At 33.9% G+C, this 21,157-nt stretch overlaps 1 protein-coding gene across 1 annotated transcript in view; it reads left to right on the top strand.

Annotated features, from left to right (window-relative positions):
• LOC149423397 (uncharacterized) overlaps positions 1–2,435 on the top strand; it is a 29,447-nt gene extending 27,012 nt beyond the window's left edge. The window contains exons 10-12 of the mRNA XM_089631955.1: positions 385–574; positions 1,584–1,726; positions 1,846–2,435. Of these exons, the coding sequence (XP_089488081.1) occupies positions 385–574; positions 1,584–1,726; positions 1,846–2,382 (870 nt within the window). The 3' untranslated portion in view covers positions 2,383–2,435. The remainder of the gene's footprint in view (positions 1–384; positions 575–1,583; positions 1,727–1,845) is intronic.
• The last annotated feature ends 18,722 nt before the right edge of the window (positions 2,436–21,157 follow it).

Here is a 21,157-nt window from a genome sequence, read left to right as displayed (position 1 = left end):
TCATTAGAGACCAGTTGGAGAGGTCAAATGCTCTCCCCAAAGCAGCCTCTCCCGATCCGGTACGCCACGCAGCTGGTGCCAGGCGCACTGTGAACCCGGGCCCCTTTACTAAATCACCAAACGTAGCGAACCACTTGGCTAACCTATGGCAGAGGTGTTGGTTATTCAATAGATGGTACCCAAACCCACCTCCCAAATTAGAAGTTGTTTGAACATTGAAGTTGTTGCATTTGGTTGCGTCTAGACCACGGATTCTGATGAAACTGTGGATGCAGACATCGGTGAACTTCTGATTTTTCGGTTCTTCGTTGTTTAACTCTTTCCCCAGTGGCACCCCCTATCTCGCTTATTTCGCTGCTTATCGTCATATGTATCTTTTTTCAGTTATTTTATCTCCCCGGCTGGGCGGTGTGTCTATACTTCGGCAGCTGGGCTTTGTACACGCCCTCGCACCTGTCACTGCGGGACTACCAGTACGAAGTGGGCGAGGCGGCCCAGTACGCGGCTCTGGCCTCGGTGGCCTGGGCGCTCTGTCTCAGCTGGATAATATTCGCCTGCTTCACGGGGAACGGTGGTAACATCTCTTGCACTTTTATTGTTCTTCTCAAAATACCGCATTACCCTCTCTAAGACACAGTCTGTCACCCGAGGAGGCCTGACTGTATTGAAGAGGTGCCACTGCCGACTGGTAATAAATGAACTCAGTCACTACATAACCAATAATCATCTTATCAACAACTACGCGATACGTCTTAGAGCCACTTTCCTTTACAGCCGGCATGAGAAACATCAATATAGGTGTATAAATATAATAATTATGGACGTATTCAGGTTATAAAAAATCTACCCCAAAGAAGTTTCTTGTTGCTACATAAATAAATTATTATTTTTTCTTATTACAAACATGTAAAATGTTACTATAGCGCCTCAGCCCAAGGTAAAACAGAAAACTAAACGAAAAAATAAATACGAAAATATTTGGTAGCAACTTGTAAAATACATTCTCTAAACTGTGAGCTACTAATAGTTGTTTTCTTCGAGTCGCGTTGATTAGCATTAGTATCTTTGCCTGAGCCAGGATCCCCCTTTACTGTGCTAAGGGGTGGTAATATCAATCTCAATTATTCAAATATAATATATTATGTAGTCATAAACATATCTCACTTACGTCACTCTTTTCCCGGCAGGTTCTTCTCTAAAAAAATATTCGTAAATTAAACAATAATAACTTATTAAATGAATTTAAATATTATTATTTATATAATAGTTTTAATACTATTATTTTAATATCTCATTCTTAAAACGTCAAGGTCTAGAATCAAGTAGATTTAAAAGTTATGTCATTAATACTGATGTCACTAACCAGGACATCAAAAAAGCGAGAAGTTTTTTTACCAAAATCTTGGAACAAGACTCATAGCCTTGATAAATTACCCAATAAGTATTTCCCATAATAGTTCAAACAATATTGTTTGAATAGAAATCGTTCCAAAAAGCTCGCTTTCAATGATTAGGATGATTTTAATAATAATTGGTACAAACTTTGAATACTGATATTGATGAAATATGTTTACTTGTTACAGGTCCCCTGAACGATCTGCTGTGCTGTCGGCCACTGGTGATTCTGAGCAGGTTATCATACAGCATGTACCTGTGCCAATTCCTTGTTTTCTTCTACAATGTTGGGAGTGCAAGGACGTCTAGCGAGTTTTCATTTTTAAATGGGGTGAGTTAAATTATTAATTCAAGTATGTAATTAAGGAATTTGAAACAACGTCTTCGGTCAGAAAAAATATACTCTGTCTCTAATTACAACATGTCTTTATCTCCTGTTTTTTTTTTCAGATAAACATTCTAGAAATTCTGGCGGTGGTTGTTATATCTGTGGTATTGACGCTGATATTCGATACACCTATGCAGAATGCAAAGAATGTGATAATGGATATTAAAATATCCTTCAGTAAGAAAAACACAGAAGATGGAGATGGTAATCCTGTAGCAATTAACGAAGAACAGCAAGTTGAGAATGCTTGTACAGAAGAACAGATTAGTGAAGATCAGGCAGAAGAGATATCTACTGAAATAGAAGCGCATTTAGAGATGCCCGCCGAAGACGAGTTCGATAGGTATAACGAAGATGATTTAGATGAGGAAGACGAAAGATTACATCATGATAAAGATAAGGACATAATTTACGAAGAAGAAGAAGAAGAGGAAGATATGGATACTATGGACCTTGAAGCAGATAGAGATCGTTTAACTGGAGATGTACAAGTTAAAGAAGGCGATGGTAATGGTCACGAAGGAGAAAACCAAATGGATGACGAAGACCTAGAAGATTGGGAATGGACAAGCGGTGCTAACAGCTTATACCGAACGTGAGATTTGTGAACTGTGTTAATATTTTATAATATGTAAAACAAGGTAATATTAAATCGTTGAAACTTAAAAATAAAAAATAAACATTTCTTAATCTATGTAATATCCCCGCCCACAAGATCCCTTAGAATACTGGTGTTCATTGCGGTGATTAACAAACAAATATTTGTTGAAAAAACTGATTGCAAAATGATATGTGAAATTTTTTTTTTTTTAATCTTTTTAATAGAGGTTATCAATATAACGGGTACCAGAATTATCAAGTTCCCACGTACTTATTCTTTATTTTATCATTACATTTACATATTTTATTTATTATATTACATTTTATTACACAAGATCTCTAATGTTTTGACGAAACTAATGGATACAATTTTTGCAAAAAGCCGATATTTTTTGCAGAATCAGGCCATTATTGTTTAAATATTTTGTGCTAATGATAATATTTCCTCTGTAAATATGTTACAAAAATTTTTTTAGTGTCTCGCTGGCCTAGTGCTTGTATGTTCAATAGACCATTTTAGAAATTTTACAAGAAAGGTTTTTTATGTGTTTGCAGGTAAATTTTAAATAATTTTATTTTACATATTTTTATACCTACGTTTAACAGGAAATGTTAATCATCAGTTTTCGCAGATTGATGCCATAATATGCCCATATTTTGACTTTAAAGATGGATAAAGAACACTTTGGCTCACATAAGTTTCAGTTATGTTTTGTTCAATTCACAAAATAGTGGTAATTTGTATGTACAGGGCGATTTTCAGATTTGAAACACTCTACTTTTATCTTTTAAGAAGTATTTGACTTAAATAATTACCCTTGAGATGATTTTTCAAAAAAACTGAGTATTTTTATTTGTGTATATTATTTCAAATATGGAATATATTGCATTGCACTACCCCTGCATACATTCTGGAATAAATTCTTCTTATTATGATTTTGATTAATTCTTGTATTATGTCAATTTCTAGATACCTATATTGCTTTCTAGGTAAATATTTCTTAAATGACTGAGCGTAGCGAAGTCCTGTTGTAACTCAACCGTTTTATATTTCGTCTGAATATAATTTTGTTTGTACGTTCCGTTTCCAGTTCAAGATGGTGGTAGATTTTAATGGTTCTGTAATTATTTTTTCTGAAAATTTTTTTAAAAGTGAACTTTTTTCAAAAGTGAAATCCTAGTGTGTATTTGGACTTTCTGTGTGCATTTTGTTAATATTATGGTACCTACCTGCCTGAAGGAAGATTGAAAAAAGAATTATTGAGCCATTGAGATAGTGCCGTTAGTTGTTACAAATTATATAACTCCGTATGCGAAATTTGAAGAACTGCAGTCCATTTTTTATCAATTGTTGTTTTCTTAAATAAAGAAAAACAAACATTTCCGAGTTACGAATAACCTGACAATATTTGAAAATCTCCTACCACAACTTACAGTAAGCGGGAAAAGTTGCTTGTGTTGTGATGGAGGACTTAGCCAACCGAGGAATGACCTAATGAATATTAGTGTTGTGATGGAGGACTTAGCCAACCGAGGAATGACCTTAATGAATATTAGTGTTGTGATGGAGGACTTGAGGAATGACCTACTAACTTAAATACCTGCGTATTTTTTATTTATTTATTAATTAACGCCTTATTTCGGGGCTTTTAAATATGAATATTAAGAAATATACATTATTTTGTACATAACTGAATTGCTTCATTAAAAACATTTTATATTTGGTGTTCATTTTATATTTTATAATTGAAGATGTCCACTGACTTGCATAATTGTTTCCCTCCATTAGTATTCTGGTTATATATATTTCTTATTATGGTTCAAGTGTTTTAAAAGCTTTTTGGGTCTCCATAAAACGCATCAAATCTATGGACGTGAACAATGACGTCATCAATGACCATTCTCAAAAAGCCTTTTTTTTTTCTTCGACCGTAGCTATATTTTGTATTGAGGTGTTTTTTAATCTTAAGATTACCCGCTTTTAACATCGAAGAACACTAGGTAAAATATTAGCATCTCGTCGCTAATATTATTTTTATAGAATCAAACTGCTAAAATGCATCCATGACCACAACTGTGTTGTGGTGTTGAATTATTAAAATATTTTCTTCGGTTCAAATGTGAATGTGGACCAGAGTTGCTAATGCATAATATGTTCAAAAATATCCACAATAGTTAAAGAGATTTTCAAATTCCCCACATGTTCCTTGTTTTTCTCGCTTTAAAGTAGACTCTTTTATTGCGTTCCCACAATTATTGCTAATATTATTTTTCAATGTTGTTGGAAAATCAAAAACTTCTCAGAATCCTTACATTTTGCCAACAGAAAGATTCTCCCCGCAAAAACCCAATTCTTGAAAATCTTAGAAAATCTCCGCAATTCGGGGAATTCTCCACCAATTTACAACCCTGATGAGGATGTAGTAGACCATAGATATATTACTCACGTAGATAGGTTGTTTTGAAAATGCAGGCTTAGTCATACCAGACGAACGGAGTGTTTTAATCAGATGTAGTTTTATTCGTTTTACGAGTATGTTCCGCTTTTTTTTGTATTTTTCGATTTATGATTTTTCTTGTATTTTTTGTGAAATCTTGACTTATAGGAGATTATTAATCACAGAGATATTAATTATTGAGAAACATGCTTCATTTTTGTATAATTAGGTGAAAAGACACAAAACTAATTGTGAAATATGATTTAAGATTTTCACGGCCAAAAGTATTTTTGTTATTTGTTTTTGGGGTGTTATGCCGTGTTGCGCTAACTCCTAAAATAACACATCTGCCCTGATGATGGACACTGCAATGCTGTCCGAAACGTTGGCTAAAGAAGGAGTTAGCGCAACACGGCATAACACCCCAAAAACAAATAACAAAAAAAACTAATTGTGGTCTTACTGTGCCCTTACCATTGTGCCATAAACAATGTTGAATCCCAAAGTTAGTTGAAATTGTAAATTTTTAAAATTATCTAAAAATATATTTTTTAAATTTTCCTCCCAAAACCTTTTTTAAAAACTTGCCAAAAACGTATTTTCATAAAATAATTAAGTTTACAAAATTCTACGAACGCATAGATTATAACTTATGTTGCTTTTACTTTTAATGAACATATATAAATAACTCTGTGTTGCTAAAAAGTATCTATTGAACATACAAGAACATGGGCAGCTATCTATGTTTTTAAAAAATCATTGATATTTCGAAAACACTGCGACGTAGATTATTAATAAATAAATAAAAACCTTCTAAGTAACTAAGTAAGTACTTCATTTTGTAGTCTTTTATGTTTCTCAAGCGTATAATTTAAAACAAATTTACCCATTCTTCTTGTTTCTGTATAGATAATTTGTAAAGTTGTTGAGAGGTATGTACTTAGAATATAAGTAAATACCGTGTAAAGATATTTTTTAAATATTATATTAAGTTAAATTCATAAAATCATATAGTACATGAAAACCCTGTCGTAAGTCTGTAGGTGTTGCAAATATTGAATGCCTTAATAATCATTTATGATATTACAAAATAAAAAAACTAAAACACGAATTCATCTTGCATCACGAAATTTGTACCAATCAGCCGTAAAATATAACTATGTTACTTAACCCTTTAGGTGCGGTATGCCGATATGTTTACGCCTCTCGATTGCCGACACTTTATGCCTCTTGTGCCGAGTGCCGCTCGCGGTAAACCGATATATTGTAGGCTGGGCTATAGAAAACGTCTCGCAAACTTGGTCACAGCATGGGGAACAAGGGTCCCTGTCACCTGCTCATTACAAATATAAATAGGGAATTACCTACTTTTTATTTAGCTAATAAAAATATAATGATTAATAGGTAACTAAATGCCGAACCTGTACAAATCGCCAGTGCGCCCCACTGTTGAATTTGGCAGCCACCGCTGGTCTTTAGCCCCAAAATATCTGAATAAAACTCTGGGCAGAAACGGGCGATCCATTTGCTAGCCTTTTGTGTGGAGTTAGTGTAAAACAAAACTATATAAACAGCACCTAACGGCTAATGAATGAAATTATACACAATTTTCGGGCATAAATTGGCATGCATAAGCATTTGTAAAATGTCATTCCGGATCGTTTTAAAAGAAGTCGATCTAATTTTATAAATAAATACTGTATTATTATAGTATAAACCTGAAAGAATATCAAAGAAAATTGATGATAATAATAATAATAAAAATCATACAATAAAACATGCGGAAACTTTGACTAGCCAACTAGGAATGGATCCTGTTTTAGGCCAGTCAAATGGACAAGTTTAGTTCATATCGTAATTTAGCACTTAATATAAAACAAAACGGGTAAAGTAAATAACAACCAGATAAGAGTAATAAAAAGACACTGCAGAAGTTGTAAGGTAGAAAAAAATGGGAAGGGTAGTGTATAAGTTTATAATATAGTTGGGTGATTAGAAAATAATCGATAGCATTGATAAATAAAGTATAGATTAATACAAAATAGACAATTGTGTTCAGAGGTGATAAATATGTGTTTTGACAAATAAAAACATTTAAAAAAATCTTATTATCCTAAAAACGATAGTGGAGTGTATAAGATTATAAAAAAGTTGTAGTGAATTGTATTTTCTGTTTTGTAAGATTATCAATCCGTAAGAATACAAATATTTCTAAAAATGATTTTTCCCCTAAAATAAACCCTGTAACCGTATAATAACATTATTTTTATAAGCAATAATTGTTCGCCTGAAACACTCATCCACATTGAAAAAATCTCCTGATAAAAAATACATGACGCTAACGGGACTCGAACCCGTGTCCATTCGATTTCCGGTCGAAATTGGTTGTTCTCAGGTGAAAAAAAATGTAACAAGCAGTAATTGTTGAATGAAACACTAGCATATATTGAATAATTTCGCGGGTAAGAGATAAGCCTCCATAGCTCAGTGGTCAGAGCTTTCGACCGGAAATCGAATGGACACGGGTTCGAGTCCCGTTGGCGTCATGTATTTTTTATCAGGAGATTTTTTCAATGTGGATGAGTGTTTCAGGCGAACAATTATTGCTTATAAAAATAATTGTTATCCTTTGTGCTATGCATAAATAAAATCTTGTCTTAAAAACATTAATTTATCAAAAAAATTATAGTATAATAACATCTTATTTTAGTTCATATTCAGCTCCTGTCACAGGTTGAGCATTGAGTAACATCATTAGAACCTGATCCATTAATATTGTATCCCGAAAGAGAGGTTCTACATACGAGTCGATGCCGAAGGGATGAAAGACTCTGTTTTCCGGAGTAAATTTCATCTAAATACTGGTAAAATAAACATAGAACCTTCACCTGATGTCAAAGTGTTCCAAAGATCTCAATCTGATCAAATATTAGCAGTATCTGCAAATATTTAAACACAGTTGCCATATTTATTTAAGTATAAAATAATATATTAAAATATTTACTTAGCCACGATTATTATCTATTCATCTCGTAAATAAATGTTTATTTAGTTAGTATGGGTATAAAGTATAACTGAACGTGCTAGAACGGCTTGAGTGTATGGCCTATGTATTTATTTGCTCAGTGGTGTTTATGCGTTGACCCGTTTTTTAATAAAAATCACGGGGTGAAGTTCATCATCGAATTGATAGAATTGAGAGGAAACATCGGAGAGGTTTTATCCGTATTTGTACTGAATGTGGAGTGTACCGTGTTTAAATTTTACCATAGTTTTTATACAATTTTAAAGGATGTCATGAAATAATTAATTAATAGCAGTCTCAATTTTTGGAAAGTTTGAATTTCGATTAGTCACTTATGACTAATCAATATGTTTATATGTGACCCGTTGATTTCGACCTTTTAAAAGTTAGTATCGATTTTATTATTCTGTGTCATTTATTAATTTGCTTGTCTATTTTCTTTGAAAGTAATACTAACTTTGAACGTAGAAAACCGATTTATTATACGTGTGTTTTGCCTCTGTCTATAAGTATTTGAATTTCACTTTTATTTTCTTGAATGAAGTGGAATCTTGGAAATATAAACTAACCCACTTCCCTACTGATCGAGCTAAAACTCGGCAGATTTAGTCGTTGTCGATGAAAATGCATTTTATCAACTTTTGGTGGCAATCACGCATACTCACGCGGACTTTTGTGTGAAATTGAATGATATTACAGCATTTTAATGTATGAAATAAACGTTGGTACTACCCAATCAGGATTTCGCTCAATTGTAAGCGCGGTTGACTACAATGCATCGGGAAGAAGGTTCAATCCTCGGTCACATATCACATATATTTTTTAAATTAAATTATAAAAGTTCATATCAGCAGTTAAGAGCCAGACCTTGTTGAGGATGGTTCGATCCTCAGTCAAACCAAAATAATAATAATTTAAATACATCTATTCATAAAAATACACATAAAAAAATAAACTTAATTATGACATCGGTTACTTCGAAAGCAAGACTACAACATCTACAAGCCAAACGTTTAATTATGACATCGGTTACTTCGAAAGCAAGACTACAACATCTACAAGCCAAACGTTTAATTATGACATCGGTTACTTCGAAAGCAAGACTACAACATCTACAAGCCAAACGTTTAATTATGACATCGGTTACTTCGAAAGCAAGACTACAACATCTACAAGCCAAACGTTTAATTATGACATCGGTTACTTCGAAAGCAAGACTACAACATCTACAAGCCAAACGTTTAATTATGACATCGGTTACTTCGAAAGCAAGACTACAACATCTACAAGCCAAACGTCTAATTATGACATCGATTTCTTCAAAAGCAAGACTACAACATCTACAAGCCGAAAGTTTAATTATGACATCGGTTACTTCGAAAGCAAGACTACAACATCTACAAGCCAAACGTTTAATTATGACATCGGTTACTTCGAAAGCAAGACTACAACATCTACAAGCCAAACGTTGGATTATGACATCGGTTACTTCTAAAGCAAGACAACAACATCTACAAGCCAAACGTTTTTAAATTTGACTTCGATAACTTCTTAATATATAAATATATAATATTTTTATTAGTTTCAATTGCAAAGTTTATACATTTATAAAATATATATGGTAGCACTGTTAGCAAAGAACCCATTAAAAGTGTTTAAATGGGTACTTTGTAATTTTATGTAACTTCTCAAGTTTTTAGTAATAGTGAATTTAATGATGGGTTATAAATTATAAAATAAATAAATCAGTCAAAGTCGTTGGCAGTGGCCTGGCAGCGGCCTGCCGCGAGCATTCAATAATAGAGTAAATCACGTTTTGTTTGAACCTTATTAACTGACAACGATAAAGAAATACGAAATACTTGGACTATTTCTCTCAAGTGATCCCAGGCAAATCAGGTGTCTCTCATAGCCTGTATACACGATGTCCGGAAACTTCAACTTCGGACTTGACTTACTGTAAAATGAAATGACAAATAAAAAAGTTAAATTAAATTATTAACCTTCCTCCCTGATTCCCCCTCCTCAAATTTGTATTTATAAAAAATATAATACCATGCAGGTACTGCATAGTATAAGGAAAAATTGTACCAGTCTCAAGATGGCCGTGATATGCTGAAACCAGGAACGGTCAGAATGACAGAAAGAAGTTAGTAAATATTATTGGAAAATTTTTCTGTCTTCACCCTTCAAGGGTATTCTTGGCCATCATTTTAGATTTTGAAGAGAGGGAAGAAACTTGTTTCAATATATAATTATAATGGAATTCTACCACCAATTGTCAGTATCAAAAATGGAAAGGTTAGGTTTTAAGGCTAGTTTTTTTTTATATCACTTGATGATTTGAACTTCCTTATAAAAAATAAATATATTTTGCATCTGTGAAGGTAGCTATTCTTTTCTTATATTATAGCCTCTTAGGAGTGAAAACATGTATCTTTAAAATATTTAAATTGCCGCATTGACGAGTAGTAGACATTGGGACCCAAAATCAACAGATGCAATCATTTTTAACGGATATTTTGTCACTAAGATGTCGAAGTCATCGAATGTAAAATTCTAGAAAGAAATCGATTGACGCAAATAAACACAAAATGACAGTGACGTACGGTTTATTGAAACAGATTTCTACGTGTCACAGTTATCGCCCACTAAAAAAGACGGTCCCGTTTAGCTCCCAGTCTTTCTCAAAGTGGGCGATAACGCCCCCTTATGGGCGATAACGCCCCCTTGTGGGCGCTGGAGTCTTTTAGGGGGGCAGTAGAAGGCTCAAAGATAATGAAAAGGGCGACGACAGTGGCATTTACCCAGTGCATTTAGTGTATTGTAAAAAAATGTATTTTGTAAAAAAGTAAAACCAACTATTTTTATTTAATTCAGCTATATTACGTAGGATTTTCATAGATATAATTTGTCTGCCGCCGCCCCTCTACTTTTTCATAAGGCGACATAAGACTTTAATAACAGGATGCTCGACGCACACATTTTAATTATTTCTGATGAACTTATTACTAAAATCAAAAAAATTCTAGAGGGATCCCTACGGATTTAAGATATTAATATTAAAGATTAATAAAAACAGGACCTTACCGTTACAATATTTTAAATTTTAATATAGCCGTAAGCACCAGATTTTTCTAGAAGATGAATTAGTAACATTCCAAGGGATCCCTCTAGAAAAATTGAGATTTTAGTAATCGTTAATCAGAAATAATTCAAATAAACCCCACTGAAAGAACGATTTTCTAGGCCTGCTGGGGCAAAGTCAAGTGTAGGTGCGACCATTACGCCGGGCCGCTCGCCGAGTATTATTTTTACACAATTACTTACGTCGTTTTAAGATTCCCACTTTATTTTAAAGATTTGATAGGGCAAATTCAACCGCAGGTCTGTCCAATACACCATGGCCGCTCGTCGATTTTTTTTTTGTACACAGCTGCTATTTTTGTTTATTTATTGCAAATTTTGTTTATTGTAGTGAATTACAAGTTTTGATGGACATAACTGACTACCACTGATAACTCAAGTTGAAAAAGAGATAAAAATGTGTTTAGTGATCTTTGCGGTGTAGTTGCAAGTTGCGATGACACAATCAAATAATTGAACAGCTATCCTGGTTGGAGTATGCAGAATGACAAATATTTCTCCTCCGTTTTCCCAGAATTAAGTTTTTTTGGGAACTTAAGAGTGGTGAGGCAGAAAAGCAAAGGTAAATAGTCATATTAAGAATATCGGTTGTTGATTAACAGCAAATAATGAAACGACTAGGTATGCAGACATATTCACAATATTATGAAAAAACTTTAGAAACCTTGTCTACGATTGTTCTGTAAAATTAAATTGCTTCAACACTTACAAGTATTTTATTTATTCATTTATGGTTTTGGAACATTTACAGGGTATTAATATGATATAGGGTAGACCGAGGCTATTCGGATCAGGTGAGTTATTCGGATCAAGCTAAGCAATATTGATATATCTCGGCTATTGTAACCAAATGACAATGAAAGAATTTAGACATAGCTTTCCCATCTACCGGATGCCATAATAGTAAAATTACCGATATAACAGATTGCGTGGGTTGACTGCTAAAAATCGATATGTGTGAAGATCGTACAAGTTACGTCTCAAATAAATGCCTGATGTAATATTGTTCTCTGCGTTCTTAGTGTTTTTTTCTGAAAAGGTAAGCTATTTAGTCATGTTCGTATGTTTTATATTTATCAATCAAATGCACAGTAAACCGAATTAAAGCGCAATAAATTGCATTTTGTATGTTTAAGTACTTTATTTTGAGTAAATATCATATTGATAAATTTGAGGTTAAACGGACCGACGGCGGGGGGGCTATTTGGATCATATTTTAGTGCTTTTAAAATTCGATGCGTTAATTGTTTTATATTTTTATTTGAAACAGATGGTGCGCAATTATGTGAAAAAGACAACTAATCAATTATGGTCGAAAATTGCAATGGGTGAAGCCGTTAGAAAAGTAAAATCCGGTGAAATGGGATTACGCTGTGAGCTACGGAATCCCATACACGACATTACAAGACATACGACTTCAATCACCGGGATCATCTCTAATCCAGGAGCAAGACCTGCAATAGATATTGAATCTGAAAAACAGTTTGCAGAAAGGTTGGTTTATTTATCTAAACGTGGATTCGGCATTACTCCAAAAATGGTCAGGAAATACGCTTTTGATTATTGTAATCGTCTTGGTAATCAACCTCAACGAAGATTTAATTCAGATATTAGAATGGCAGGTCAAGATTGGTTTCATCGTTTTCTTACGCGTTATCCATACCTCTCCATAAGAAAATCAGAAGGACTATCTCGAGCAAGGATTAACGGAATGGAACCAGACAAAATTTCAAATTTTTATGACACACTGGAAAAGGTAATAAGAGACTGTCAATTACAAGGAAGGCCACAATGCATTTATAATATGGACGAAACCGGCATGCACCTAAATAATCGTCCACCGCATATTATTGCTGAAAAGAGAAATCGTGAAGTGGAATCAATGACAATTGTCGAGCAAGGTCAAAATATAACTGTTTTGGCTTATATGAATGCAGTTGGTTAATTCATACCTCCATTTGTCCTGTATAAGGGAGCAAGAAGGATGAATTAATGATTGAAATGCCACCAAAAACCGCTCAAAATTGCAGTTCAAAGGAAAAGGTACCCCGGAACTTAAAGTTAAAAAATCTTCCATAACAGCTTCTTCATCGGCTGGGGCTTTAAAAAAAGTGGTTTTGCATTTATTGCAATGAAGAGGATGTACAAACATCCTCCAAAGGAAGATTGGATTTAATGTTCTTCTTGCGAAGAATGGTGCCACAAAAAATGTTACGACAAGAAAGTGTTTAATAAAGTTTTTATTTGTGCGGTGTGTAAGCCAATAAGAGTGTAATAAGTGTCATGATACTTTCATATAAATTATGGGTTCTAAAACATTTTTTTGGTTTTTGTTTTTCTTTCATACTTAACTATTTTTTCGGGTTTGATCCGAGTAGCCCCACCACTGATCCGAATCACCACATATATATGTGGTGATTCGGATCGGTGGAGAGGTCTACACTAATAGTCATATGTTTTTTTTAAGTTACTTTATGTTATGATCATTAAAATTAAAACATATGAAAATGTCAAATGCTTAATATTAAATAAAAAAATTTTCGAAAATGCATTCGTTTTAATTTTTTTCAAGAACAAAAACATAAAAAATGATCCGAATAGCCTCGGTCTACCCTAGTTATAAAATAAGCATTGGAAGGTGTTGAGTGTTAATGATTCAGTTAAAAATAATGTTCACAACATGCGTTTACTTTCTACTTCTTTGTATATTTATTTTCACTAAACAACAATTAAATAAACTAGAAGTGATTAAATATTTCTGATGAGATGACATAACTTTTTATTGTTTCTATATTTGTATGGCCAATACACTTAGCATGGAGCTACTTCTTACCTCCTAGTTAAAAATAATGTTCACAACATGCGTTTACTTTCTACTTCTTTGTATATTTATTTTCACTAAACAACAATTAAATAAACTAGAAGTGATTAAATATTTCTGATGAGATGACATAACTTTTTATTGTTTCTATATTTGTATGGCCAATACACTTAGCATGGAGCTACTTCTTACCTCCACGACGCTGAGGTAACTCCAGATAACTCCTAATTAGATCATTATTTAATCAGGTTCTTTCCAGTGTAGATTGTTTTAATGTGCACTATTTGTAACAACCCAATAAGTTACTCGCTGGTCGGAGATACCTACTATTCGGAGCTGATGGAACTATGTCAGCACTATTTGAAGTAGGTATACTTTAAGGGTGAAGTGAGTGAAGAAGGTAAATGAAAATGAAAAAGAACGTTGGTAAGAACCTGTTCAGATCGGTCAATAAAAGGAGATGAAGCCATTTTAGCAATGTTTCCAATAAGAATGGCGGTGTATCTCCATTCCATTCATTGTATAACTAACGCCTCTGCCATAGGTCACCAAAAGTGTTACATTATGTTTGGTGACTTCGCAGATTCATGGGGTAAGGTTTTTCAGGTCTTGCAGCAGAATGATCTGCCCACCACCTGCGTGGCGGGCCGGATCGGTAGAGGCCGGTTGAGGGAGCCCCCTTGATCTAGGTGGGAGTGATGGATTCGTCACTCTTGGACCCCAAATTCCTCAACATACTTTTTTCATTCCCAGAATGAAAAAAGTAAGTCCTCTTCTCCTTTCCATTGAAAGACTAAGAAAAAATTACTTACTCACTGTCATGGAGATCGATACTTACATAATAATCAGGGCCGGCACTGTGCAGGCGCGATTGGTGCAGTCCGCTCCGGGCGCCGAGATGCCAAGGCGCTGAGAAGCAGGCGCTGATAATACCTAACAACTAAGTCAGCTTAGCTCAGGGCCGGACCTACATAATATAATTAGGACAAAGATGTAGATGTGTAAGTATGTATATTATAACTCGTGTTCATCAGATATTATTAGTATATACCTACTTACAAGTTTTATTATGAAACGTAATGTATATAAGAATATACATTTTAACATTACCTAGTCAGATCAATGACGCTAGTTCCTCAGAGCATCTTCCATTGTAATACCGATAGAACAAGGACAGCATACCTACCTGACGCCTGTGCTCTAAAGATTGCAGTCAGTTTGTTAAGATTGGCGAATCTATCAAACGGACCGCCCGTTTTTGCACAGTTTTTGAGTCAAGGGTTTTTTTCCAGGTATTTAGGGGCTCCGGACCAGAGATGGCTGCCAAATTCGACAGTAGGGCGCACTTGCGATTTGTACAGGGTCAGCAGTTGTGTACTATTAAAGTATCTGCGGGCCCTGTACAGTACGCCCAGCTTCTGAGAGGCCAGCTTTACTCTGGCTTCGATGGAGCCCCCATACCTGAGCTGGTCACTTATAGTTACACCAAGCATATCAATGGAAGGCCTGTTCGGAAGATTGATTCCGTTAAAGGAGACTAGATTATCATTTAGATCCCTTTTAGACGTAATCAGACAGGATTGGGTCTTTGAAACATTAAATTCGACGAGATTATTTTTACCCCAGGAGGAAATACTCTCGAGATAACCGTCCATTCTCTGCTTCAAAGCCCTCCGAGCCGTTGGAGTTTGTATGCCCTTTGGAGGCTTGTCAAACAAAAAGCTATCATGAACTGTACTGTCATCCGCGAAACAATGAATCGGTGCACATGTCAAAAGGTCATTGATGTGCAACAAAAACAAAGTCGGAGACAGAACCGATCCCTGTGGGACGCCAGCATTTATAGAGTGCGAGGAAGAGGTGAAACCGCCAGCAACCGCCTGAATCGACCTATCCCTTAAAAAGTCAGCAATCCACGTACACAGGGATGCGGGAAGTCCGTAAGAAGGCAATTTGTTGACAAGTCCTCAGTGCCAGACCCGGTCAAAGGCCTTGGATATGTCTAGTGCGACCGTTTGGGTCTCACCGTGACGTTCCAGGCACCGCCCCCAAACATGCGACACATACGCGAGAAGATCACCGCACGAGCGGTTCCGCCGGAATCCGTATTGACGGTCGTTGATAATTTTATTCTTCTCGAGGTATGTGAGCAGTTTGTCGTTGATCACACATTCCATCACTTTGGAAAGAACTGATGTGATCGCTATGGGGCGGTAGTTGGCCGGGTTAGAGCGGTCACCTTTCTTGGGAATAGGGTGAATGACCGCTTTTTTCCAACCAGAGGGCACAGTGCCACACTTCAGGGACATTTTGAAGAGCTTTTTCAAAACTGGAACTATTTCCGCAGCACACCTCTGCAATACCAGGGCAGGTATTCCATCAGGTCCACTAGCTTTGTTAACATCGAGCCCCCGTATAACGTGGAGTACATCCCGATGCCGGATCCTCAGCTTTTTCATATAGAAGCCGCAGTGAGGAACCGACGGCGGAACAGCACCTCCGTCATCGAGGGTCGAGTTTTCCGCAAACATTTTCTCTAATAAGTTAGCCTTTTCGGTGGCGGTGTTTGCTAGTGAGCCGTCAGGTCTGGTAAGAGGTGGCAAACTGGGTTTGCAAAAATTCCGACCTATTGAGCCCGCAAGGGACCAGAATGTTCTGCTGCCATGCGGGCAGGCAGCCAGTTTTTTGCTGATCTGCAGGTCGTGTTCGAATTTTGACCTATTAATGGTTCTCTTGCATTCCTTTGCCGATTTGTTGTATGCGAATACAACATTCTTGTTTATAGACATTCAACGCACAAAAGCAATAAAAATAAATTATTAGTACCGAAAATTATAGGTTTAATATAATATGATATACCAACTTCAAGTTAAATCAACCTCAACATTTTATTCTCTCAAATTCTAGTTGAGTAGGTACATACATATTGGTTAGCATTAACAATTTATTAATCGGTTTGTCAAGGTCATCCAGATATATCGCAATCTTATTTATCATGATTACAAAAGTATATAATTATAATTACGATCTGGTAGGAAAACATAACAATATATTATAATCAGTGTAATTACTTACTTTTAATATGCGCAGGAGACTTATTTTTAATATAGGCTATCCCCATAAAATGGGTTCTTCTAATAATAACGAGAATGAGAATTTAACGAAATAGTCGTTTACATTCAGCAATTAAAATGAATAATTGTATTAATAATTATTATTAGGAAAAGCAACCGCAATTCTAGGTGCAACGGATGAATGTTTTATAGAAGGTACTTAAGATTATGATTTGATTTTTTACAAAAGAATAGACCGAGAATAATATCAAATGAATAATATATAAACTGAATAGAAAACTTGATAAATTATAACTAAAGACTGAAATATGCATTTGGTGGCCAAAGTATTAGTTACACATCCAAAAAATAAATTATTATCAGTTTGAATATGTAAAAAATATGAAATAGGGGGAATTCATATTTTTTTGGTTAAATTACATATTTCTTACACATTAAAAATAAATTAATTTATTTTAAAAATACATATTTGAGAAAAAGCAAAACAAAATAAGTTTATTTTTTTTAATTTTGTGTAAAATCAAATTTAATAATATAACTATTAAGTTGTACAAGTATTTTTTGGTTTTTGTTATTGTTACAGCTGTTTCGGTATTCACGGCCATTTTAAAACACTTTCAGTTTATTATATTATATTATTAAATTTGATTTTAAATAAATTTAAAAAAATAAAATAAACGTAGATCTAAGAATTAAACACAAAACAATAAACAATATGTTTAATTAAAAAAGTAAAAACGACTCCTTTAAAAAAAATATTTCTACTTCCGAAAACAATCCGAAAACTATTTGGAAAACGGTAAATTATGCAATCGAAAACAAGATGAAATAATACTATTTAATATTTTAAACACGAAAATACTATTATAGATGTATCTAGACAACCGATAAACAGCAAACATTTTGAGTTATTATTTCTCTACAGTAGGAAGCCACTACACATGCCTAAACCCGCAACCAGTAATACACAAAACCGAAACACTATCGGTTTTTTAAAAAAAACTACTGAATCCAAAATACAACATATAATAGAAAATATGAAAGGCGGCTCTTCTCCTGGTTTTGACCATATTCCTGTAAAAATACTCAAACAATAAAAATGTACTTACTTACACCTCTTAGCCACCTTATTAATCTCAGTCTTACCAAAGACATATTTCTAACAAATTATAAAAAATCTCTTACATCGCCTATCTTCAAAACTGGTGAACACAAATTATAGACCGATATATCTAATATCGAATATAGCGAAAAAAATGACAAGATTGTGAATAAACAAATTGTAGATATTCTACAGGAAAATAAGATATATTACACTGCAATCAATACGGATTCATAAAAACAAAAATCACACCAGATGTAATAGCAAATGTTACATCACTTATATAGTCGGCACTTGATGCAGGCAATAAATGGGCAGGATTTTTTTTATACTTAAAAAAGGCATTTGATAGTATCTCTCACGTAAATCTTATTAAAAAATAAAATCTAATAACATCAACGATAAAGCCGTTCAATGGATAGAAAGTTGTTTGACAAATCGCCCACAATACGTTACAATCAATGACAAGACTAGCGACCAAGAAACGTCAAATATTGGTTTTCCACAAGGCACAGTTCTGGGACCGGTACTTTTCATTTTGCATGCAAATGACATATTTGTTCAACCATTACACGGAAAAAATATCTCTTTTGATACAGTCCCTGTAGTTAAAGAAAAACCATGGGAAAAATATATTTAAAAGCCACAGAAGATATAAATAATCTAAAAATATGGTTTGACGATAACCTTCTGTCGTTAAATAGTGAAAAAATATATGTCATCCCCTTTCAAGTAAATACCAACAATATACCTCCAAATCTTCAAATAATCCCATCACAAACATGTTCATTTTTAAAAGCAACTGATAAAATTACATAATCATTGATAAAAACCTAAAATGGAAAGATCACATCTTCAATACAATAAAGAAAATGAGGAAATTCATTTATATATTCTTATGAATCAGAAATTTCTTATAAATGAAAGATATATTCTCAATATATTATGCATTAGTACAGTCTGTTCTACAATATTCCATTATCATTTGGGGAGCAGCTTATAAAACTAGCCTGATCCCCATAGAAATTGTTCAAAAACTCATAATAAAAATAATACTAAAAAAACTTTTAGACTTCCCCACTGAACGCGTATTCGAAGAATTCAAAGTTCCTACATTTAAAAACTTATTTATGAAAAATTCAATTATTCAAATTAAGAGAAAAAGATAAATACTCATTCATAACTGAAAATCAAACAAGACTTAAATATGTATATTTGCATGCCCTAAACCACACACTTCTGTTGCCCAGCACCATTATACCCGCCAAGGAAAAAATTTCTTTAATAAATTACCAGAATAAATTAGTAGCATTTATGATAAAAAAATATATTGAACTCCATAAAAAAATATTTTAGGGAAATCATTAACAAAAAAACTGCTTCCCCTTGTTTCACTTAAAAATCTCGCAAATTATCCTACAATACTCTATTTATCCTCCATAATATTTTTCTTCTTTCCAAATACAACAATTATATGGATTTTAATTTCGTTAGTATTTTTTACTTTGTAACCTGTAACCTCAATGCAACATAAATCTTTAACTTAAAATATGTATGTTAATTATTTCACCAAATAATGCATTATATTACTATACCATTATTTTCTCGCAAATGTACACTCCTCTTCCATCTACAAGCAAATGATTTTAATGGAAGAGTAGTATAAATAGAAAACAGAAGCTATGTAAAACCTGAATTGTAATATTATGTTCTAAAATTTTCTTAAATCTCTTAATATTTAGTAGAACTTCCCTAGGTGTCATTTACAGCTTAGACCTTGTCTGGTGTAATCTCAGTGCATTCTAGTAGAAATAGTTAGTCTGGCTTCATTTTTAATTTTCGTCCTTCGGAACTTCGGACTCGTAACTAAGGTAACTCTTTTGCACATTTTCTCCTGTTTTTCAATGTCCCAAATTTTTCGTTCATTTCAAGCGTAGTGATTCGCTTTCCTTCTATTTTCTGATTTTCTGATTTCCCATTCTTCCCACCCGAAATTACTTTGGTGCTAACTTGCCCTGAATGTATTAATGTAGTAAAATTGCCATAACTTTTTTGTTTGTGCACGCATTTAATGTTTTTCCATTATGTTATATTTGAACCAATGAGGTTTTAATGCAAAAAATAAATAAGTAAAATTGTTATTATAAAGGTTTTAGAAATAATATTTTTTTGCATTTTTGGTGTAGCTTTATTTTTTTTTCAACATACAGTAACACTAAAAATATATAACGTAGCCTTAAATAAATAAAAAAATATAATAATACTCTTAGCCTAAATTCTGTGTAGCGTGATATTTCCTGAAGCACTCTGGGACACGCAGTACTACTTGGCACCGTTCGCAATCGTTCTTTTTGCTCCCAGTATAAATACTGAAGTCGAAACAATACCACGAGTTAGACTAGAAATATTTCTAAAACTTGATTCCGAAGCACTCATCCTCCAGAAGGTCGTCGATTGTACAGTCACTCTTCAGACTCATCAGACTTTGCCAGAAGGTCGTTGATTGTACAGTCACTCTTCAGACTCATCAGACTTTGCCAGAAGGTCGTTGATTGTACAGTCACTCTTCAGACTCATCAGACTCTGCCAGAAGGTCCTCGGTTTCATTAATGTTCAATCGTCTTCAATACATAGTAAAATGAGAAAGAATAAGCCAATTTATAAAATGCAATGGTATAATTAATGAAAACCAGTTCGGTTTTATGGAAGGGAGAAGCACACAGGATGCAATTGCAAAATTGAGTAGCCTAGTATATAATTATTTAGATAAATCATTAAAATGCCTTGGAATTTTCATAGATCTCAAAAAAGCATTTGATAGCATATCACATGACAAACTTATAAGTAAATTAAGAAACATTGGATTAAATGGTACAGCTCTAGAATGGATAAAAAGTTACCTTTCCAAACGACCTCAAGTCGTAAAAATTAACAATGTGTTTAGCTTGCCAAAAACGAGTCAATTCGGCATACCGCAAGGTACAGTTCTGGGTCCGTTACTGTTTATCATCTATGTTAATGACATATTCATACAAAAACTAAACGGTAAAATAATATCGTATGCTGATGACACTGTCATAATAATCGAAGGTACGGATTGGAAGACTGTTAATAACTTGCCAAATGCTGATATTAATATACTGAAAATTTGGTTCGATAAAAATCTT

The sequence above is a fragment of the Hesperophylax consimilis genome, chromosome 5 (genome assembly GCF_061612785.1).
Source record: "Hesperophylax consimilis isolate HC1 chromosome 5, BYU_Hcon_1.0, whole genome shotgun sequence".
In the NCBI taxonomy this organism is placed as follows: Eukaryota; Metazoa; Arthropoda; class Insecta; order Trichoptera; family Limnephilidae; genus Hesperophylax; species Hesperophylax consimilis.
Note: the sequence above shows the minus strand (reverse complement) of the source record. Positions and strands in the feature narration are given on the sequence as shown.